The sequence below is a fragment of the Squalius cephalus genome (genome assembly GCF_949319135.1).
Source record: "Squalius cephalus genome assembly, chromosome: 14".
Lineage (NCBI taxonomy): Eukaryota > Metazoa > Chordata > Actinopteri > Cypriniformes > Leuciscidae > Squalius > Squalius cephalus.
The window spans coordinates 22,103,901-22,128,488 of NC_137135.1; the positions used below are offsets into that span (position 1 = coordinate 22,103,901).

The 24,588-nt window shown below is 37.2% G+C and overlaps 2 protein-coding genes across 8 annotated transcripts; both read left to right on the forward strand.

Moving 5' to 3' along the window:
- The first annotated feature begins 35 nt into the window (after positions 1–35).
- On the forward strand, positions 36–5,676 carry LOC307171310 (alcohol dehydrogenase class-3-like). Of its 4 annotated transcripts, none has more exons than XM_079892851.1 (10): positions 36–118; positions 386–455; positions 1,429–1,530; positions 1,770–1,917; positions 3,208–3,295; positions 3,594–3,813; positions 3,906–4,166; positions 4,359–4,491; positions 4,611–4,749; positions 5,209–5,676. In XM_079892851.1, the coding sequence occupies exons 2-10, from the start codon at positions 438–440 to the stop codon at positions 5,231–5,233; spliced, it is 1,134 nt and encodes a 377-aa protein (XP_079748977.1). In that variant the 5' UTR covers positions 36–118; positions 386–437; the 3' UTR covers positions 5,234–5,676. The 4 variants fall into 4 exon arrangements, with proteins under 4 accessions (XP_079748977.1, XP_079748978.1, XP_079748979.1 ...); XM_079892852.1 differs by having other exon boundaries at positions 386–450; positions 1,715–1,917; XM_079892853.1 differs by having other exon boundaries at positions 386–450.
- On the forward strand, positions 5,232–14,149 carry LOC307171308 (alcohol dehydrogenase class-3-like). Of its 4 annotated transcripts, none has more exons than XM_079892846.1 (12): positions 5,232–5,288; positions 5,703–5,780; positions 5,946–6,134; positions 7,383–7,458; positions 7,560–7,661; positions 7,818–7,968; positions 8,370–8,457; positions 8,574–8,793; positions 8,886–9,146; positions 10,168–10,300; positions 10,509–10,647; positions 10,853–14,149. In XM_079892846.1, the coding sequence occupies exons 4-12, from the start codon at positions 7,441–7,443 to the stop codon at positions 10,875–10,877; spliced, it is 1,137 nt and encodes a 378-aa protein (XP_079748972.1). In that variant the 5' UTR covers positions 5,232–5,288; positions 5,703–5,780; positions 5,946–6,134; positions 7,383–7,440; the 3' UTR covers positions 10,878–14,149. The 4 variants fall into 4 exon arrangements, with proteins under 4 accessions (XP_079748972.1, XP_079748973.1, XP_079748975.1 ...); XM_079892847.1 differs by having other exon boundaries at positions 5,994–6,134; XM_079892849.1 differs by lacking the exon at positions 5,946–6,134.
- Positions 14,150–24,588: the final 10,439 nt, after the last annotated feature.

The following is a 24,588-nucleotide window of genomic DNA, read 5'->3' on the forward strand; positions in this document are numbered from 1 at the left end:
GCCAATCATAAGATGTCTGGCCAGCATCCCAAATTCTGAATATGCAAAGCAGAAAAGAAGTGCCAACAAAAATAACAACACCATTCTCTTGAACCCCGATAAAAGTACTAGTCATTGAGTGAGTTAAGAGTAGCTATTAGTAACATGCATCTCCTGCTCTGAATGTCTTTTTAAATGTTAAAATGTTATGTGTTTATATGCTGAATTGTACAGTAGCTTACTAAAACTTAGCATACTAGTACTAGAATTAGGAGGCAGTGAAACATTCTTAACAGGAATAATTTTTTTTTTTTTTTTTTTTGTATAATCATCAGCAGAATATTTATGTTTTTGTTTCAGCGTTTTAATTGTCATAAATGTTCTGTTTCTGCAACGTTGTCTATAGCAGACAGACGACCACAGTGGAAAGATTGACTTTCTGGAAGTGTGTGGTTGCCATGGAAACTGAGGGTAAGGTAAGGACATAAGAGGAAATGAATGTATTGTATAATGTATGTGTTTTTTGAAAAGAGTCAACCAATGCAGCAGTTATTCAATAAGATAGAAACAGTAAAAACAGTAGTGTGAAATATAATTATAATTTTAAAAACATCATTATGCTTCAGAAATCATTCTAATATGCTGATTTGGTGCTCAAAACAGCTTATTTTCAATGTTGAAATTTTGTGGAAACCATGATAATTTTTTTTAAGGATTCTTTAATGAATAACATTTTTAAAATAACTGCATTTATTTTAAATATAAATCTTTTGAATCATAAATGTCTTATCTGACTTTATACTCTAATTAAAAGTATGATTTCTTAACAAAAAACCTTACTAATCCCAAACTTCAACAGTACTGTCGAGTGTGTGTGTATGTATGTATGTATGTATGTATGTATATATATATATATACAAGAGAAATGTGTGTGTGTATATATATATATATATATATATATATATATATATATATATATATATATATATATATATACATACACACACACACACACACACACACACACACACACACACACACACATATTTTAACATTGTGATGACTGGGAGAAAGTGTCCCAATCAACATGAATTCACCATATATATATATATATATATATATATATATATATATATATATATATATATATATATATATATATATATATATACTTACATAAAATTATATATATATATATATATATATATATATATATATATATATATACTTTAGGGCTGTCAAAAGATTAATCGCGATTAATCGCATCCAAAATAAAAGTCTGTGTTTACATAATATATGTGTGTGTACTGTGTATAATTATTTTGTATATATAAATACATATATATATATATATATATATATATATATATATATATATATATACACACACACACACACACACACATATATATATATATATATATATATATATATATATATATTCCTAAGGTGATTAAGTGCAAGGCAGCAGTGGCCTGGGAACCAGGGAAAGCACTCTCCATTGAGGAAGTGGAGGTTTCCCCTCCCAAAGCACATGAAGTACGAATTAAGGTAGGTTTGTTATATTCTTCATGTTAGGCTACATATAGTATAAATGTAGACTTGCACAAACTTTTAAAAAAAAACGACTACTTTTAAAAATGCCTGAGAATAAGGGATAACCAGTAACACTATTCTGGATACTACTTTCAAAAAATGTTTTTTCTTAATCTTATTTTTTTATTGTGCTTTTAAGGGACCAAGTATTATTTTATTTCACTGAGCAAAGACTATTCATCAATCATTGTCAGATAGCAGCATCTGGGGTGTGTCACTCAGATTGGGCTTACCTGTATGATGTTGCTAAAATGAAGCCACGGCCTTTTCCTTTAATCCTGGGACATGAAGGAGCTGGAACAGTGGAGAGTGTTGGTCCAGGAGTTACAAAGGTGTCTAAAGGTAAACAAAAAAACAAAAACAAAACAAAAATCAATCATAAACACTTGAACATAATATTTCTTTTACTTCTAACAATATATGAAATGTTTATAAATGGAAATGGATTTCTCATTTCTCAATGACATCATCTTAAGTTTTTCTCAGTCGCTTTGGTACATTTCTTGAATCTTCCTTAGAAAATTCCCTCATCATTTACTCACCCTCATGCTGTTCCAAACTTGTGTGAATTTCTTTCCTCTGCTAAACCCAAAAGAAGATATTTTAAAGAATATGGGCAATCAAACAGGCCCAAGGCCCCATTGCCTTCCATAGTATGGAGAAGAAAAAAAATACTATGGAAGTCAATGGGGTCCATCAACTCTTCGGTTGCCGACATTCTTTAAAGTATCTTCTTTTGTGTTCAGCAGAAGAAAGAAATTCATACAAGTTTGGAACAACTTTAGGGTGAGTAAATGATGACAGAATTTTCATTTTGACTATCCCTTTAAGATTTGCAAACCAGTAAGTTTATTTCTCAAAACAATTCGTACAAACAGCACCACACAATGGATTACCTGCAAAAGCCTTTATCTTGCTCAAAATCCTTAGTTCATCTGTCAAAAGTAAGTATTAGTATATTTGCCAATGTCAATGAACATATCAGTACCATCAAAATGACAAGTCCTTGTTTCATTGTTCGCAAACAACATTCTTAGTCATGTTGTCAATATAACAGCGTACTCTGTCATTATTTTCAGATGTAAACTATGGCTATAATTTTGATGACAATGATTAAAAATGCACAAGACAGCACTTTATCTGTATGCCATATATCAATTTTAACAGTACAAACTGACACATTGCTGTATATGGGATTTTTTGAGGGGTAAGACTATTCAACAGGGAACCAGAATAAAACATTTTAAGCAACATGACATAAGCAATTGATAATGTAGGAAACAGCAGACAACTGTACATAATCAATCGCATGAATGTACCAAAGCATTTGCAATTTGTTCAAAAGAATGATAAATTGCTTTAATGATGTGCACAAGTGACTAGATGATGTGAAGGTTGAACAAGTAGTTTTGACAATTTCAGTTATGATCTGAGAAATGCGACTGAGAAAAACTGTAATCACTTAATTTTTGAAACATGAGAATAGAAGTGTGTAAAACAAAGGTTTATACTGTGTGTGTATATAAAACTGAAAATATAAAATAGAATATGAAAATACAAAAAAAACAGTGTGTGTGTGTAATATATATATATATATATATATAAACATTATCATGTACCATGTATCTGCAGGAGATCATGTCATTCCTCTGTTCCTGCCACAGTGTGGACAATGTGAACGCTGTCTGAGTCCAAAGACAAACCTCTGCACCAAAAACTGGTTAGGATACAAGAAAAACATTGTTGTCTGGGACTTTATTATATTTTTTTAACATTTGCTTTTGAGAGATTGACTTTAGTTGGTTAGCATTTCTGTTTTATATGGAATGATCATTCAATATTATTAAATATGATTTAAATTTTATTTATTTAATACAATTGAGTGTTATTAATTAAAAAGTTATTCAAGAAGAAACTTTTCTTAATATTTCATGTTGCTAATGTTGTTATGTAAAATTCCTTGTATCCATTTTATCATTTCTTTCTGAGAAAATGTGAAATTTTTCTCTGCCTCTTAGGGAGCAAACTCAGCAGTGTGTTCTTGCTGACGGCACTAGCAGGATCACCTGTAAGAATCAGCAGATTCATCAGTTTATTGGTATCAGCACCTTCTCTGAATATACTGTTGTGCCAGAGGACAACATCACCAAGATTCACCCAGACGCTCCGCTGGACAAAGTCTGTCTGCTGGGCTGTGGAGTGTCTACAGGATATGGGGCAGCAGTGAACACAGGCAATGTGTGTGTGATTTCTACTGGCATAACGTCAAAAAGGCGAAACATAAAATAAAAATAACATCTCACCATCTAGTTTGGCATTGTCTTTCCCAGGTAGAATCTGGCTCTACATGTGCAGTGTTTGGTTTGGGAGCTGTCGGACTGGCAGCGGTCATGGGATGCAAGGCTGCCAGTGCCACCAGGATCATCGCCGTTGACATCAACCCAGACAAGTTTGAGATTGCCAAGACATTTGGGGCCACTGAGTTTGTGAACCCTAAAGACCACAATAAACCCATTCAGGAGGTGCTGAGGGAGCTGACGAATGGTGGCGTTGACTTTGCTATTGAGTGTGTGGGGGACGTGGGTGTCATGGTAAGTTCCAATAACCACCAGTGTGTATTATTATTCCAATAACTGGAAGTTTATTAGTAGAGCTGTTTATTTTTCAAAGATGCTTATAGTAACAACATTGAAGTTAGAACAAGTCAATTTGCCATGTAGAAGAAAATCATTTACTGTATGTGCCCTGTGGTTACTTGAACTAATACGGTTTCCTCTGACCAGAGGGCTGCTGTGGAAGCATGCAGTCCTGCAGGGGGGACCTGTGTGATCGTGGGTTGGATTGAGGTGGAGGAACTTTCTCTGTCCCCCCTGGATATCCTGCTAGGAAGAACTCTGAAAGGCACTTATTTTGGAGGTGAATGCCACGATTGCCCCAAGGCAATTTCCCCTGCATTTAGGGTAGTGTGAGCTGTTTGCATGGTAAATGTGAAAAATTAATAATAATTATAAAGTAATTACCCTTTTGATTGACAGGTTGGAAGAGTGTTGAGGCGGTGCCCAGACTGGTTCTAGATTATATGAGTGGGAAACTTCTGCTGGATGAGTTTGTGACACATAGACTGACTCTAGATCAGATTAACCAGGCCTTTGATCTCATGACCAGGGGGAAAAGGTCAGTTGTACGGTATTAGCATCTACTAATGAACATAATCATGGATTTGTTTTGTGATGAAAAGCACCAGAAAATGTTGCTTATCTTGAATGCTTAATCATTTTGCAATTTACTGTAATGTTCAGAATGATCAGAATGTTCATATATTTTATAAAAGGAAGATGGAGAGAAATTACACTTTGATTACAAATGATGAGATAAAAAAAAACATACATGGATGACTATTTTTATATATATATATATATATATATATACTGTATGTATATATATATATATACTGTATGTATATATGTATGTGTGTGTGTGTGTGTGTGTATATATATGTATATGTGTGTGTGTGTGTTATCAGTGAAGATAATATTGTATAATATATAAAATTGTTTCAAGTCTATGTATGAAATGCAAAACATATTTATTTTTAAACGTCTATGTAATTCGATATCTTTCTCTCTTTCTCAGTATTCGGACAGTGATTGAGATGTGAAATACAGGAGATTCCCAATATCCTTTAAACAGAACACATAATATCAGTGTTTTAGGTGGGTTCATCTCCCTCTCTAAAAAAACATGCACCATCCAAATGAAAGGCTGAATCAATGTCATAAGTGTAAGTGAAAAGTTTAAGAAATCATTTTTTGCTGTTATTTTGACAGTTAACTGCCATAATAAAAGACTGTTTTGCAATATGTACACAGGAAAAGAGAGATAGGCCTATGTTTAGACAATGATTATCTCCTGTATCTGCTAATCCAAAGGTCCTTAGCTATAGCACAGGCGCACTGATATAAAGGTATAGGATAGGAAAAGTCATATTCACTGAACAGCGCATTGATTGTTCTTTGTTTATATTCTCAAGAAGAATACAAGGAACATGTCTGTTATGATCAGAAACTGCTCCACACAATAAAGCCAAATCTGTTGAATTTGATTTGTTTGTATCTTCTCTCTATTAGCAGTAAATGGCATGCTTGCACTGCATTTGCACCTTGTTTGCTTCATTTCTCGTCACTCATTGTGCACTGTATAGAGAAGTAAGTATCCCTCCCTTCTGTGTGCCTTCAGACTGCTTTAGGCTAATATTTGTTGAATATTTATTAGTTCTTGTGTTTATATTCCACACGTCCACAAGTGTTGCTAGTTTCCATGGGGCTTCATTCGATACTGATCACAATCAAACTTACTTTGCTTTTGGGAAGAGGAAGGCTGACCCATAAGTTATCTGTGGGTTATCCAATCACATGCAGGCAGCAGCTGGTTCAGCTTCTGGATTGGTCACTCATCCAGTAACACATGCTTTGAATAATCATATAGCAGCTGTGCACCAGTACAAAGTACACTAGTACCAGCAGATCCTCTCCCGAGCCCTGACAAAAACAGCTCTGAATGTAAGTTATAAATAGAATGCAAACATATACTGTAAATCTGTGCATGCATTCATCTGCTTTATTGAATGTGTTTTAAATATGGTAAACTACTTTATAGCCTTGAGGGATGTCACAATCCTCCTCAATGTGAATTAATTCGAAACATATGTACTATAGTGTCAGTACAATAATATTAGGCAATTGTTTGTACTTGAACCGTTTGTTTAAGGTAAAGTGAAGTGTTTTTAAATGAAAAGAAATGTGTATGGTTTTCTAAAAACATTCAAAACATCATTCTGCTATGAAAAGGGTTGCATGGTTTGTAATGTAAAACAAGAATGCATGTGACATATGATATAGTACACTTCATACTTCCTTATTGCTACACCACACAAGGGTGAGAAACGCATATGCCACCATATATGCAACCTCATGCCTGTGTGCAGATATAAATATTAGTTAAATATCTAGGCTTTAACTAATGTATGATATGGTTCATAAAGGTAAATCATGACAACATGTTTAATGATGATAATCCATCAGAATAGCTTTAAATTGATCCACTTTACATGAAACCTACTGTCCCCTTTCATCTAACATGTTAAGCTAAAGTGGGATAGAACTTAAAATATGGCATCACAACTATTTAAAATTGTGCAACAATACATTCACACAAACTTTTTGTTCCATGTCGGTTTGTACATCAATGGACAATTAACCTCACACAACTTCAGGTAATCGATAGGTGCTTTGGAAAAAAATTAAGAGATAGCCAAAAAATTAAATAAAATCTAAAAAATAACACCGCACACTATCTGCACTTGCAAAAATATGAAAAAATACTTTATTAAGCACAACGTATCAGGTCCCATGTCCTTCATCAGGCATACACAAGCAGACAATTACAAGATGATCCAATTTAAAATCTAAAATGGCCAATCAGGTTTTTTTTTAACACATCGTGACAAATTGCCACCAATAACAATCAATGACACAATTTATCATTTTATCTATAACATCACAAATATTACATTTTACATAAATGCATACATAGAAAATACAAATACCATTATTTTATAACATTACATTAAATAACGCTTCATCATTTAAACCCATTGGTGATAAAGTCTGAAGGGTAATAATACAGAATAGCTCCCGTCTCTGTAAAATCATTTATATATTGCCCCCTCTTGGTCGGCTTGTACAAAAAGAAAGAAAGAAAAAAACGTTAACACGTTCAAGTTTTAATTGTCATTCATGTTCTTTTAGGAAGCTGTTTAGTGACAACTTTGGAAACGATTCATTGTATTAAAAGTGTGTGGTTATCATGGAAACTGAGGGCAAGGTAAGGACATAAAGGAAAGAGAATCCTCACATAGTTGTCATCAAAAAATGATGTTGTTTTTTAAGACTGTGAAATGAATCGCATTAAGATTTTTTTATAAGGTGATTAAGTGCAAGGCAGCAGTGGCCTGGGAACCAGGGAAAGCACTCTCCATTGAGGAAGTGGAGGTTGCCCCTCCCAAAGCACATGAAGTTCGAATTAAGGTATGTCCATTACACTTCATTAACCCAGTCTGTATGTAATCTGTTTACATACAACACATATATGTAGTATTGCATAAAGACGCAATTCTGATGTTGTATCAATAGCCAGGCACTATTTATGTATCAGACCAATGACTTTCAATTGACCCATGTCAGATAGTAGCATCTGGAGTATGCCACACAGACTGGACTTTCCTGTATGAGGTTGGTAAAACTATGAATCCCCAGCCCTTTCCTTTGGTCTTGGGACATGAGGGGGCAGGAGTGGTGGAGAGTGTTGGTCCAGGCGTCACAAAGATGTCCAAAGGTAAATCCATCAAAGAGACTTTTTTTTGTGTTAACTTTAACTTGCAAACTTCTGCCAATCTATTGATATCTATTTCAATAGATCTATTTTTGTAAGTTTAGACATATACATATACATTAAAATACAATTTACATTGATATATTCTTTATTTAAAATGTAACTGACAGTGATGACTTTGTAATATTTGTATACTGAATTGTCTTTTTTTGGTCCTGAAATCATCCTTTATTAGCCTAAGCATGAGTACAAAATGTAACAAAAACATGAAAAAAGAGCAAATAAATAGATTAGTAGTGATACAAAATATTTTTGTTAAAATAAAAGGTATGTAAATAAATCTGCTTTATAGTTTTTACAATTTTGCTTTAACTTTATAACTGCATTCTACCATTTATCTACAGGAGATAAAGTTATTACTCTAGTCGTGCCACAGTGTGGAAAATGTGAACGCTGCATGAGTCCAAAGACAAACCTCTGCACCAAAAACTGGTGAGTTGTCGTGACTGAGTGATGTTTGTCTTTTTTGTTTAAGTTCTCCTAAACTCATAGACTACATTTATGAGGTGGGTGATATCAGTTGCATTAAGAATCTCTTTATTTCCTAGGGAGCAAACTCAGCAGTGTGTTCTTGCTGACGGCACTAGCAGGATCACCTGTAAGAATCAGCAGATTCATCAGTTTATTGGTATCAGCACCTTCTCTGAATATACTGTTGTGCCAGAGGACAACGTCACCAAGATTCACCCAGACGCTCCGCTGGACAAAGTCTGTCTGCTGGGCTGTGGAGTGTCTACAGGATATGGGGCAGCAGTGAACACAGGCAATGTGTGTGTGATTTCTACTGGCATAACGTCAAAAAGGCGAAACATGAAATAAAAATAACATCTCACCATCTAGTTTGGCATTGTCTTTCCCAGGTAGAATCTGGCTCTACATGTGCGGTGTTTGGTTTGGGAGCTGTCGGACTGGCAGCGGTCATGGGATGCAAGGCTGCCGGTGCCACCAGGATCATCGCCGTTGACATCAACCCAGACAAGTTTGAGATCGCCAAGACATTTGGGGCCACTGAGTTTGTGAACCCTAAAGACCACAATAAACCCATTCAGGAGGTGCTCAGGGAGCTGACGAATGGTGGCGTTGACTTTGCTATTGAGTGTGTGGGGAACGTGGGTGTCATGGTAAGTTAAGGCCCTTTCACACCAATAATAATAACTACAAAGATAACTAGGGCTGTCGCGGTGACAGAATTTCCATTGCGGTAATTTTGAGTAGCTTAATAGCGATACGACAAATGTTTAGCTTTCCTTGGACACGCAAACTTTTCACGAATATATAAGATGTGAAATCAAAGACAGATGCAGGCAATCGCATGCGCTCAGTCTCTCTCAATCACTGTCTGTTTAGTCTTCTTAAGTGCAAATCCACGAAGCCTCTGTACAAATCACCATGATAAACACAGCCGTGTTATCTTTATTAACTTATTTAACATTCAATACACATGCACGAAGTTCAAAATAAGAAGGGTATAGCCTTATGAAAAAGAAAACACGCGAATATCGTAGTTGCTGCGGTTATCGCGACAGCCCTAAAGATAACTATAACTATAACGATATTAACGTCCACACCAACGCACGATAACTTTGTTTATGATAAGCACTCTGCAGTTTTGTCGTCTGCCGCTTTAAATGCTCAAGCTCTTTAAATTAGGATGGATTCTGATTGGCTGTCAATGTTTTTATCATTCATTAGCTGTGAAAAAATCCCAAGTGTGAGTAGCCTATCTGCAGATTGGTGTAATGGGAGGAAAGGTCTTCACAACTGGTGGTGAAAGCTGCCTGTTGGGGTGTGGGGTAGGGTTAGGGGTTAGTTTCTTTTGTAGCATTCTGTACCTTTCGGAACCTTTTGAAGCTCCCATTACTCAAACCTGCAGTTATCTCTGTCTCAAAAATAGCTCTGAAAGTGATTCCAATATCGTTCCTCTGTGCCGTTTTTGTTAAAGTTGTGGTGTGGACTCTGCTATTCTTTTACATTTACAATGATTTTTGAAGCTTTATCTTTTATTGTTATTATATACCTTTTTCAATTTTAGGAATACTTTTATGGTCAAACAGTTCTATTTCCTATTGCAAATCACATAGTCATAGAAAAACATCACTGTTCCGGATTCATATAAACTAATGAATCTTATCGTACAATTAGAGGGCTGCTGTGGAAGCGTGCAGTCCTGCAGGGGGAGTCTGTGTGATGGTGGGCTGGACCCGGATGGGGGAACTAACTCTGGTCTCTGAGGATATTCTGCTTGGAAAAACTCTGAAAGGCTCCTATTTTGGTGGTAAAAGCATGCCTGATCAATTAAAATATCACTCATGGTCGTGTTCTGATGTGTATGTTGCAGGTGCAGTACCAGTTTTATGTGATATGGAGAATTAGGTCTAATCATTTAACAGTCCTCTCTTATTTTATTATTTATTACAGTAATGTGAGTTGTTTAGGTGGAAGACACTCAGAAAAATGTAATGTTCTTTCTATCTGATTAACAGGTTGGAAGAGTGTTGAGGCGGTGCCCAAGTTGGTGCAGGATTATATGAGTGGGAAACTTCTGCTGGATGAGTTTGTGACACACAATATGACTTTAGATCAGGTTAACCATGCCTTCGATCTCATGATTACTGGAAAAAGGTCAGTTCTGTGAATCTACTAACGATCTTGTGTTGTGCTGATCAAAATGTTCATATACGACACACAGAAGTCTTTACATTGACTAATAATTGTGTGTGTGTGTGTGTGTGTGTGTGTGTGTGTGTGTGTGTGTATATATATATATATATATATATATATATATATATATATATATATATATATATACACACTTTCTCTTTTTCAGTATTCGCACAGTGATCAATATGTGAAATGAAGGAAGCGTCCTGTCTTCCTCAAACAGAACAGTGTTTATATTCTGTTCGGACATTACATCCAGGGAAGAAGAATCAATGTTGTCAAATACTAAACAGTAAACAGATCTCCACAGTTCAGATCTCATTGGCCCCGAATCCTGTTCAACATAATTATACAGTAAACATAAAAAATTGTCACATCACACAGCAGTTTCATATAGAATGGTTTCATATGTACAGCAGAGAGAAGCTTTATTTCAGTGTATATATTTTTTTATGTATATATTCTCAAGGAATATACATTGAGTCACAATGTTACTGTTTCACACAGTAAAGCTTGATTTGAATTTGATTTGGTTGTGTATTTTCTCTTTTACCAGTAGATGGCAATCTTGTACTACAAAACATCCCTTTTCACTCCTTTTGTCTTTCTTTTGTCTGAATTAAGACAAAGTTTCTTCAGTTTGACTCTAACCTGTATTTCATTTCAGACTTGGCTGAATATCCATGTTCTTGTGTTTATGTTCAACATCATTACAGAGCAAACCACCAGGACTCCATTCTTTTAAATATGTACCATTATTTCCCTTTGAAACCACTATCCACCAGTTCTCATCCTCATCTACAATAATATTATCATCTGACCTTCATTGTCTCCAAGTAGGACATGCTGTGTGAGAGAAGCCTCTAGAAAAACAGAAAGAATTTTGTCATAGGCAGATGGATGGGTGCGTGTCACTAGGGGTTGGGGAAACATGCAGCTGATCACGGGTTGCATTTTGACCTTGGTAATATTATATATTGATTTAATATAGCATGCTCTTGAGGGTTAGAATAGCAGTTGTGGCCTGTCAGAACCAGAGACAAAGGGCTGGCTGGGGAATGCCTCTCCATGATGAACTGGGATGGCTGTCCAGGAATAAATTGTAGTTCCATTCAGATCAAATGAATACTCTTGGCAGATCCCCCTCCCCCTTTTCCATCTTTATGTAAAATGGAAAAATGAAGCAAAGTCTCTCCCTCACGTTTACCCCACCCCCTGCCAAATTGTGCAATCAATCAGAGATTCAAAGCTGTGACTCTTCGTTGCTCTCTCTCCATTGAAACTGAGAAAGATCACTAAAAAATTGAGACATCAAAAGATAGAAGACAAGTAGCGACAGGTGCTTGTTCAGTGCGCTCATTTGTAGATGCAGGGCATTTTGTAGGGGATAAATTTACAAAGGCCCACTAGGTTATATTGGACCATTCAGACTGCATCCCTTCAGTTAGTGGGCAGGATCAGTAGTGGCGCTAAAAGTAGCAAACATCTTAGTTTCGAGCTTTAGCATCAGTATTTTGAAAATCATAGGAAAGCTATTTTATTTGATAAAAACAGGGGTCAGCATTGTGAAATTATATAAAGTCATTTATCTTGGCAATCTGTCAACTATAAAAACATGCATGTAGTGTTGATTGTTTAGAATCATAAAAAGTGATGTCTGGTTCTACAGTGGATTACATGACTCTTCGCTCAGAATTTAAGGTCGGCATAAAACGGACTTAATTTTGTCCATCAGAAATTGATTGGATCGTTGTGGTTTGCTATTGCTGTGATCTCATCATCATGTGGGAAAATGTCCCACCCTCGTGCCGGCAAACGCCATTAGATAAGAAGAGATGTACAAGAGGAAGAAGTTATTTTGAATAAAGATTATGAGGACAGATGAGGGATATATATAGGACAATAATTAATTTCATGTTGACAATTATCTTTTCAAAACCTCAAACTATTTAACCAATTGCTTTGCAAAATGACTTGCTCTTTTGAAACACTTGAAACTAACCGAACACAAACAAATGTTCAATGATATGTTCTACAAAACATTGTAGGTATTGCCTTGTACTCTTGTACTTCTAGAGACAATGGTAACAACTTTGGTAAGATAGTAAGAAGTTCTACTCACTTTTATCAATGTTACCTTTGTGAAGCTGTATTTCGAATCCGCCTATCACAATTCTGATTCATCAAAGTAACGTTTGAGTTTGAATCGTTCAAAGAGCTTCCAGCGTAGGCTAATAGGCCCACTCGACTGATATACTACATGGGCTATATGTAATGTTTTGTCGAAGTGTCTGCTAAATGAACAAATGTATTTTATTTCAATTAAAAGTTTACATTTTACTTCAAATTTGATTCCATGCCAATTTAAATGTCACTTGTCTATCACAAATGTGGTGACCTTTGATTGAGCTGTGTGTTTTTCATCAACGTGATTGACATATAAATAGAAGGTAAAGTCAAATACAGCAATGGCGTATCAGATTCTAATGAAGAATAACGATTTGTCCTGTGTGCTTACCATGACAGATATGAGACATATTCCTCTCACATGAGCTTGGTCCAGGCAAATATCAGGCATTTACCCTGCCAAATGTGTAGTCAGCACCGTGCATCATTCCGACAGGCACGACAGCCTCATAAGGAAAATTGACAAACAACGGAAATGCCAGCATAGGTAAATATTGCTGAGCAAATATAGCTTGGAAGAGAAAAAATGTCAAAGGGGCTGAGTTGCCTTCCTCAATATTTAGATGTGGATCAAAAGATTTCTCCCTTAATTATTATATTTAATGTGTGCAAGGGTGTTCAAATGTGTGTGGGGGTGCACCTGTGTGTTTAAATGTGTGACACTGCTAGGCGACAGTGCTGTTGATGAAAGTGCAAAACAGCCTTGGCCACTATGCAATGTTGTGAGGGGATCTTCCAGTTAAACAAATTTTTTTTCATGTTTTTGCCCATATAATATCTCTATAATTTCGTCTAACCTTAAGGATGAAAAACCTCCCTGTACAAGAAATGCCATGCATCTGAAACATTTTCTTTTAACCAAATTGTTAGACACATAGGTGGCCCAGTTGCTGAAGAAGAGATGACTAACTGGTTGGACCATGTAAGATCTGGGTCAAGATCTATCGAGCGTGACTGTGAAAGACTGAGAGACAAATTGATTTGATCTGAATGAAGAAAAACTCACTTGTAACGCTTTTGAAATGTAAACGTATTTATGTCAGTTTACTTTGTAATTGCAGTGATTTATGTGCGAAGGTAAATCAAGATTTGTCAAGATGAAGACTTTGTCAGATGGAATTCCTCTCATGTGGAAATGCAAGTGAACAAATAAAACGTCATTGTGACCTGTGCAAGTATGAACAACTGAGTCAAGATTCATTATAAATGAATGTCTACTTGAAAGTTTGTTTGAAGTTGTAACTGTGGTGGTGAGGCATAAAATTCAGTTTTGGTTGTCTGTATTCTTTGGCATTTCTTTGCTTTGAGAGGTGTGCTTCTTTTAGATTTCCTTTCGTGTGCTCCTCAGAGCTCAAAGGGTTTGGCAGAGAACATGAACAAACACAGCCTCTGGATTGTCTTAATTGATGGTACACTCAAGCTTCAGTGGCAATGATAACTTTAAAACAAGTACCTGAGACAGAGAGACAGACAGCGCGCACACACACACAGAGAGAGAGAGAGAGAGAGAGAGAGAAAAAGTTCAGAGAAAAAGACAGTGGCCTAGTTGAGATGAACACAAAGCCCAAACTGCCATGGAAGAATGCGTCCCTAAGTCGGTGAAAGACCACCCTGGTAGAAGCCCTGTTTTAGCAGTAAATCCGGGCCATTAGTGTTAATGCCAGCCAATGCCTCAGACATCCCCAGCCTAAAGCTCAACACAGCAAACCCGGATCCAGTGACACAGTCCTGGCTGCTCTAGCAAGGGAAACCCCTTATCAAACGTGGCTGGAAGGGTTAGGAGAGGTCAGCAATACTGGAGCTGCACACCTGCACTGCAGCGGATCTCCTTGTTTGAAGTAGGTTGACACTGGATTAGCATAGGCTGTTGGGATTTTTAAGGGCGTAAATAATAATTATTTGACTGGTAAAACGACTACTTTATTTAATAAAACGATCCTCTCATTACCAGTAGAGTTATAATATTATGGCAAAAGCAGCGTTGGGGAGGCACTTTGAAACTTTAATGATAACACGTTACAGTAAGTTTCAATTCAACTTTAATGCATTAGGCATCATGAACTAACAGTGAACACTTTAGCTTTTAATATTCTTGGTTAATGTTAATTACATTACATAAACTAAATAATCGTAAAGAAAACCGAAGAATCGTGTGACACACTTACTATATATATATATATATATATATGTATATATAATTCCCCCCCCCTTCTAAATAAATGCAACATTGGTGAGCATAAGAGCATTAGTGACTCCAAAGTTTTGAATGGAAGTGTAAAGAAACACATTTTTAACATTTCAGGTTGTATAAATTAACATTATTTTATTTAATGTATCATGAACAAAAAGTTTCACTATTCAAAACTTTTTTTGAAAACAGATGTCAGCCTACTAAAATTGTAATGAAGTTAGAAACTCTCCAGTTGTAGTAAGTTACTCCCCAACACTGGACAAAAGGTTTGAGACAAGTTTTGTTTGTGATGGTTTTTCTAATGCTCATGTAGAGGATTTGAGGTCATGTTGTGTAATAGCTGTGAAGGGACACGCACACACACACACACACCACCAAAATGGATGGTTAGCATCTGTGTCTAAGGAGCAATTATGTAATTGCAGTGTTAAGAAACACCGTCAGGTTTATGCATTGGAGGATGGGCTTCAACACCCATGATTCTCTACATGTTTTGACTGCAATGAAACAAAGACTTGCCTTATTACATTTTCATACACAGATAAATATGTTTGTTGCAGCGTACCCAGAAAAGTTGCATAAAAGGACATGGGTGTGGAAGGATAAATAACATTTGCAACACCACTCACTGTCTACCTCCCACACAGAGATACAGATGACACAAGAGACATTTAGAATATATGCTGTCTGTTACCTTCAGCTAAGCCTGGCCTTAGGTTCAATAGCTCACTGGCTTAAATCTTACACCATATGCTGCTTGGAGATTTCCAATGGATTTGTCATTTTATCTGTTGATCTACAGATCCACGGCATCAAGATCTACCATCATTTCTAGAATAGAGCAGGAGAAGTCACATAATGGTTTTTAATGGAAGGTCACCTCATGTTTGAATGGAGTCGCACAGTGTTACTTTGGCTAAAACCGTAGAAGAGCATTTATTGAATATGAACATTTACTTATGGGGGGAGGAATGTGTGTGTTTAAACCTCACGAGATTGAGTATGAATACTGGGAGTGCTTTCGGAGGCTCTATCTATTTAGCAAATATCGAATACTTTCCCCTCAGGTGGTCGGAAACCTTTCCCGCTTGTGCTTGCTTACACTTTAAAATCCCTAAGCGCAAATATAAGCAGCAGCAGATTTGCTTAATATCAACTCTGCCACAAAACACACACCCGTGAAATGTCACCACGGTCCCTAGGTACAAAGTCAAAATATAAGAAAGTCAAACAATCAGGGTTTGAGGCGTATTTAAGTTCAGAAAGTGGGCCTACACGTCCTCTCGGCTGATTATCAGCGCACACGGAGCTTATCTCACGAGGGGACTGATAACTACGGAAGAACGACATAAAAGGAGTTTTTTTTCGCTTGTTTGTTTCCTCTGTTTAATTGACAATATTTGAGGTTAAGGTAATTGAGGTGGCCTTAGTGTGCACAGCATCAGTAATGAGACACTAAAGGGAGACCTCCTCAGATGACTGCTAATAAAGAAGCCATAGCTAATCTTTTAAACAAACATTCATACTCAACTAACAAGGCTACTTGCTGTCACATCATACATTATGTATATTTTTCCACAGTGCCGAACCCCACTTTTGACTTTCGGTGTGCTCTTGAGTTGGGTTCATATCCAAACACATCTCTTTCTCTGAGCGCTCCTTCCCTTCTTGGGTAACTTTAATTAGCAGGGGTCTCAGATAGCGCCTCTCACGAGGGGAGATGGGCTAAATTCTGAAAACAAACAGAGCCACACTGGCTTCCCGTTCTGTGTCTTTTCATCTCCTCCTGGCTGGCCTGGGCAGCCAGTGGCACAGAGCAGCAGAAGGGGGCCACACATGGTGTAAGTAAACACTCATAATTGCATTAGATCCCCCCCGTGAATATGTAATGCCTCCTCGATACCAGAGTGCTAGGGGACAGATCCTTCACTTTTTTTTCCCTAGTACAAAGACCTTCTTCTCACATGAGAACTTTGCCACGCAAATTTGCAAAGAAATTCAGAGATTTAAATGGTCTATTCAGATGGGGTGTGAATTATTATAGCTTTTTAAAGGAGTGCTTAAAGGGATAATTCACCTAAAAAAATGACAATTCTATCATCATTTACTAACCTTTACTTTGTTCCAAACCTGTTTAACTTTCACAAAAAACAAAAGATATAGTCCATAAAATGAAAGTCAATGTGGTCCAATGAGCCTATTAACTGTTAAAATATCTTGTTTCCTGTTCCACAGAAAAAAGAAAGTTAGATTTTTGGAATGACATGAGTCTGGCCTTTAAGGCCACACTTTAAACAACAACAACAAAACACACAAAAAAAATCAAAGGTTTGAGATCTGTAAGATTTTAAAAGTGTCTTTGAAAAAAAGTATCTTATGCTCACCAAGGCTGCATTTATTTGATCAAAAATATAGTAAAAAAGTATTACAATTTAAAATAACATGGTTTCTATTTTAAATATATTTTAAGTTTTTCCTGTGATGGCAAAGCTGAATTTTCAGCTTCATTACTCCAGTCTTCAGAAATCATTTCAATATTTGCTGCTCAATAAACACTTCTTATTAATATTTCTAATGCTGAAAACAACTGAGCTGCTTACATTTTTTGTGGAAACTGTGATACACTTTTATCAGGATACTTTGACGAACAGACGGAATGTCTTTAATGACACTGATTAATGCATCTTTGCTGAATAAAATATTCTTATTTTTACTGACTCCCAAACTTCTGAATGGAAATAATTGTTTTAAAATCCTTTTTTTATATAAAAAAAAAAAAGGAAAAGAAAGAAAAAGAAAACTCATCATCAATATCCAACGGTGAGAGGCCTCATCACAACAGAAAGCTGATGAGGGCATGAAAGCATGCGACTGCATTGTTTGTGCGAGGGTGGTTTCATTTGTGAGACGCTGAGGTTTGTGTCAGAAAAGATAAACATGCCCCATATCCTCTCTGTGATAGGAGCTTTATTGGGTCCTCTGGAGCTCAGAGGGAAAAGCCGAGCTTATGTATGCGCCTTTAGGAAAAGCTCAAAACCAGCTTGCATGACACTAAAGACATGCATTTCCCTTGATTTGGAGACCTCTACGTCTTTTAGTCTCTTTGTTCAAACTGATAGGGTTATCAACATAAGCTAGAAAGATTCAGGTATTCAAATTCAAAACACAGTAGATTCTTTAGAAACAAGCTTTTTCCAATTAAAAGCTGTGTAGTGTGACTATAATGCTACGTCACTGTTTAATATCACATTTTACATTTTTTTTTCACAATTCTTTGATGAATAGAAAGTTTAAAATCGACTCCAGGAAGAGTAACTGCTCGTGTGCAGCTAATGGAGATCGAAATAAATAAATAAATAAACAGTATTTATTTGAAACAGAAATAAATCTTTTGTGACGTTGTAAATCTCTTTACTGTCACTTTCGATCAATTAAATGCATCTTAAAAAAGAACAAATCTGTCAAAATCTTACTGACACCAAACTTTTGAATAGTAGTTTAGCTTCTACAAAAAAAGAAATCATAACGAAATGACAATGAACATTTTATGACATTGACATGTCTTTCCATATTACCATCAAATTTACATTTCCCATTATCATGATCAATCAATGAGTCCAGTGCTTTGAGGTGTCTTTTTCAGTGTTCTCCCAATGTGATTGAGTGCCTCACCCATCCTGTGTGGAGCTCAGGAGGATTTGAGTTTTAATCCAGCCACGCTGGCCCTCAGGGTAACTCCCACCCAGCAGTGCCCGCACATCTGCCCCAACAGGCCCAGAGCTCACCTGGCGAGACCCGGCCTCAAAAACATGCAAGAGGCCTTATGTCAATCAAGAAGATCTGGGACATGGTCAAAGTTGCACATCTGAGAAGTTGGTTTTCACAAGTTGATGTGTGGTTATGATTGCTGTGAATGTTTACCTTGAGGCCTGTTGAGTGGGCAGAGGCTGAAACTTGTGCCAAATTGTTCCTCTGTGTTGGTTAGAAACTGTACATCCGTTTCTGTGGCAACGCAGAAGAGCTACAGCCTCGCTGGAACGTAGCATTAAGTCGACTGTGTGTGGGCGGCCGGTGGTGAGCATGTCTTATGGAAGGCTTACATAATGGAAGCTCCTCAAGCACCACAGCCTTGGCCCTCAGCCCTAAAGCCACCCACAGAGAGGTGTGCGTAATTGCTGTTGCACAGGGCGTTGATTACCTGAGTCACAGGTAAAACATTTTTTTTCCTCCAAAAAAACAAAAAACAGAGACGTTTAAAAATATCACAACCAATTACTGAAGACAGAGTGGCCTTGGATTAAGGTCCTTTGAATGAGAATGAGGGGAGATTAATGAGCAAACCTTTAAGAAAACAACCCAACAGAACAAGGAAAAGACACTGTATATTTTAGTTCTTTTGAACGTTCTATTCTTTCTATTCATCAAAGAATCATCAAAGAATCTTGAAATGACAGAAGTCACAGTTATTTTCAACACTGAAAATAATATCAACATTGATAATAATAAATGTTTCTGAGAACCAAATCAGGATATTACAATGATGTATGAAGGATGTGACAATTATGAGTAATGCTGTTGAAAATTCAACTTTTCCATTAGTCCATGATCCATAATCATTGGTTTTCAATATATATATACTTTAAAGATACTTGAATGCAGTAACACCTGGAGCAATAGGAACAGGTTATTGAAATGACAACCTATGTGGTAATAACTGACTCTCACCAGAAAGACATTTTCATATTGTTTTTTGGATAAAACTAATCATTGGGCATCTTGTGGGCACCCTGATTCATGTGCTATTCTGGAATAAAACAAAATCTGAACAAAATCTACAGGTGGAATATAATTAACTGATGTATGACCATATAATATAAATAAAAATCCCTAAATTTTCCTTTTGCTTATTTAGATGACAGGTGTTTTTTATTTGATTTCTTTACCACCACAAGGGGGAGCTAATGTGCAGACAATCAAACAATCAGCCTTTAGAAAGGCCATTCCCATGGAGTAATGATGAAAATGTTGCCTGTGGGATTAAAGGAAGAGAAATCAAAGAAAAACAATAAGATTCTGCACTTGAAAATATATGTTGCACTACAGTGGTGGACATATACACGAAACCAAGTGTATTGGAGCACTGCTAGGGATTCATTCAATTTTCCAGAGCTTAGGACCTCAGAAATCACAGATGGAAAAAAATGATTTATTTTTTTTTGTGCTTATGGGCATATGTGTGTGTGCGCGTGAAATATGGTGTGTCATTATTTTATCCTGATTCAGTTCCAACTTTTGACAGGATAATAATGTCAGCCAAACGACACAGATGGAGTATAGCACACAAACAATGGGGAAAGTAAATGTCAAACTCAAAAGTGTGAGCAATCAGACTGCTTGACTTTTACAGTAATCTCGAGACTGCCTGTTCTCCCCGTCTGCATGTATAACCCAAGTGCAGTGTTCAGCGGAGGAGTGTCAAAGAGGTCATTTATCATGTTCGAGCAGTTCAGTATTAATGCTTTGAAATTCTGCCACAGCACAGTGAGTTACAGGCTCTGTGAATTATATCTTCATGCTAGAGGTAAAGATATGCTTAAAAATCTTCATCCTGGAAAAAATATTATAAACTTTTATGACACCGAGGCGTGGGTTCAATGAAACCACTATAAATCTCCCATCATTCTGAACCAAAAAACAGCACCATGCCTTCACCAGATGACTCCATCAGGGGTGTGTGTTCGCACAGACCAATCCCTGGGTAATACACGCAAGGACTAAGAGCCGGAAATCTGAGGTTTCTTTCCTTTTCTGTTTTAGATTTTTTCTTTCTTTTCTTCACCTGCAGAGGAAGTAAAGGACCAAAGATTCACTTGCAGGCCAGAAAAGTCCCTGGAATCAATAAGCAAACTATGAGTAAAATATAGTTTCAAAGGACTACGTTTGAGCCACGGCTGTAAATAATCATGTGGAATTTCCTGGTTTCTATGACATTTTTGCTTGCTGTTACTGAATGATTAAATCTGTGATATAAATTGTGTTAGCAAGCCATACTGACAATTTAATCAAAACGCAGTAAAGGTTTCAAAGGAAACCGGTTCTTAATGAAATACTGCAGATAATATTAGACAGTTGATGGACAAGATCCCGTTTAGTCAACAATCAGCATGTGGCCCAGTGGCAAAGTGCCTTTTAATTTGTGCTACACCTGCTGCATCTTTTCTCGGTCACTGATATTGACTTCAGCATGAAAAATGCTAAGCATAGAGACAAGTTTCAGGTTTATGTGCTGAACCAATTAATTAGGAATCAAAGGTTTTGGCAAGGGTCCTGTATTTTTCTTGACCATTTTAGGTTTACGATGAGAGGTTATTTTAAAGAGCATGAATAAGTCAGATTGCCTTGGTGGAGGAACTTGACCTTTCTCCCTTTCACACATTCATGGCCTCCACCTCTCCATGCTTCAGTCTGCCACAAAGGCTAACAAATCTTCCTTTGATGCTCGGTGAGTAAGGACACATACCACAGATGTTTGAACACAGGGAATGTTGATAACTGATATCCGATATGAAACATGCATACTGACGCATGATCATATCCAACAATGCAGAGTGATTCGGGACTCCTCATGTTGTCAGTTTGTTAACGTGATGGCCCTTCAGATGTGCACTCAGAACATCGCCTCATTGAAGAAAAACCCAGGGTATTAGCTCCGGTAACAGTTCCCCTCTGTCAGATTACAATGCTCTGATTCCAGATCCAAGGTTTATCTTTTGCAAATAACTGTGAAATTGCTTGGCACAAAGTCCTTTCACTCAATAAGCTTTAAATAAGATGTCAAGTGTGGCTTCAGTTGGTGGCTAGCTAGCTGGTTGGCAGGGCCGGCTGAATTTGAACAGGGATTCCACCGAGGTCTGCTGGCTGGAGACTCTAAACACTCTCAAAATGGATTAGCCCCGACCCTCGGACCCACTAATGCATTCTAGCCACAAACCTTTTCAACTCCTCTGTCTCACAATGGATAGTACTGTGTAGATGGTGCAGCAGTTAAATCGGTTTGGTGGAATATGAAGAATATTTCCATTTGCAGTTTTGTTTTGGCGTGCATACCTGTGTAGGATGTGCTTCTGCCAGTGGAATCTCTACAGGCTGTTTTCCAGGAAAAAGTTTGAAACCAAAGGTCCAAACAACAGTTACATAACCACATGTCTAGTATTAACAGGAACTCTGTAGCTGTTATATTTCATTCTGGTCTTTTCAGGGTTTGATCCTGAAAGAATCTTGCATATTAAAAGACTATAGATGCTGCTTCAGATAAAGTCGATTAACTCGCATCAGTGATGATTTTACAGAATGTATAAAAATATACATCATAAACAAATCACTGGCTTATAAATGCGATCAATACAAAACCAAACTTTAGAACTAAAAATAACAAATAAATCATAATAAAATACTAAATGTCAGTTACTTTTTAAAACGAGAGATATTTAAATATTTTTCATATTTTTATTCATTTGTATTGATTACATTGAATTATTTTATAGATTATATTGAAATTACTATCATGCAAATTTTGCCATCACATTTTCATATCTTTATTCAAATATGGAATAAAAAAAAAACATTTATGAAGCGGATAGAAAACCGATGAAATATTATTTAATTACTTTATAAAGTTATTTTTATAAATATTTTGAGGACAGAATGAGATCACAAGCTGGAAAAGCAAAATTGGCATATTTTCAAATGCATTGTAGAATCACTTAAATTATTATTATAATTGTACAAAAATGTTAATATTTTACATATCTTGAAAAGCCGTCATAAAATTCCAGTGAAATGTTCATATTCACTCTCTCTCTCACACACACACACACACACACACACACACACACACACACACATACACACACACACACACACACACACACACACACACACACACACACACACACACACACACACACACACACACACACACACACACACACACACACACACTTTACCCTAAACAAAGTAGCTCAGTGGATGATCAGTGATCCCTGGTAAGCCACATTCAATCGCTCCTAAACGGGTCTCGCTTCCTAGCAGAGGAATCAGAGAAAACCTTTAAGTCACCAGCTAATTCTTGTTTCAGTTGTCTGGCGAAAAAAAAAAAAAAAACTCTCCTGTGCTACAACTTAATACCAGTCAGGATCATGCTGAGAGGCCAGGGCGGAATCAATCTTTAGCGCAGACACCAGGCCTGAGCTTTTGCTCTCTATTTTGTTCCGCCCATTCTCTGTTTCTCTCACTCTTTTGTGTTTTTGCCAAGTCCCGCACCAACCAGAACCAAACCTTTCACAAACGCACCCACCAAGTCAGGTTACCACACGTACTCGAAGTCAGGAGATGTGGAAAATGACACTTCCTTGAACCAGCCCTTCACACACACACATATATATATATATATATATATATATATATATATATATATATATATATATATATATATATATATAAACAAACAGACAGACTGCCACCCATGACCCCCAAACTCTAATCCAATCAATGAGGCCTTAGCTGTCTAATAAAGTGCTGCTCTCATGGTGGAACTTTATCCCTGCAGCTGTGCCGGCCTGTTCTCCGGCCAGACCAGGCCTCTTTCTCCCTCTTTCCTCTGATCACACATTTCAATATGAATGGAGCCAATAAGGGGGTGGATTAGGGGCTGGTTACTCCGTAAATCCCGGGCCGGCTTTGATGCCCCTGCCGGGTTTGGCCGCCCAGGCCCCCAGTCAAACGGGCAGCCGGCTCTGCCACCTGGCTCAGCCTGCTCGTTCTGTTTGCTCATATGCGCTGATTAAACATGGCATGGCTTGCGTGGCTGCACTGGGCACCAGATGGCGCCGTGGTAGCTTTGCCCGAATGAGCAGGTGGAGGCGGGGCAGGCAGTGCTGGCTGACACTGGCACACATGGTGCGGGCACAGACCTCTGCCAACCTGAGGATGGCAGGGAGAACAGCAAACATTCCTGTCCCATAGTAAACTACTGTTCCTGCACGCACACACGCACACAGGGGTGTCTTTACTCCCCCATTCCCACAACATCTGATTCCTAACTCCTTCCATCCTCTTATGGCTCTGTGTGCTTTGTGTGTGACAGAGCTATTGCTGATTAATATTTGTTTTACTTCTTTGGGACAGAGCAGGACCCAGCTGATCCTGGGAGACGTCCTAATCCCCACAAGATCCGTGCCAACAGGGGGCATCATTTCATTTCCAACAGGGGGTCAAAATGTCTGTAATGAGGCAGGCAGGGCAAACCGTCAAGTTTTACAGCTTAAAAGTGGCGAGTAAACAAGAAAGCAAAGTTAGGATAACTTGCAGAGAATTTTTCCACAAATGTTTGGGATTTAAATATGAAATTTTAATAGTTTTGGTTCTTGGAGTCTAGGCTTTCAGTCTGATTTTATTTGCACATTCATTAAGTGCCATGTGTGTTATTGGGACAAGTGAAGAACGGAATAAAGGAATTACTGTAG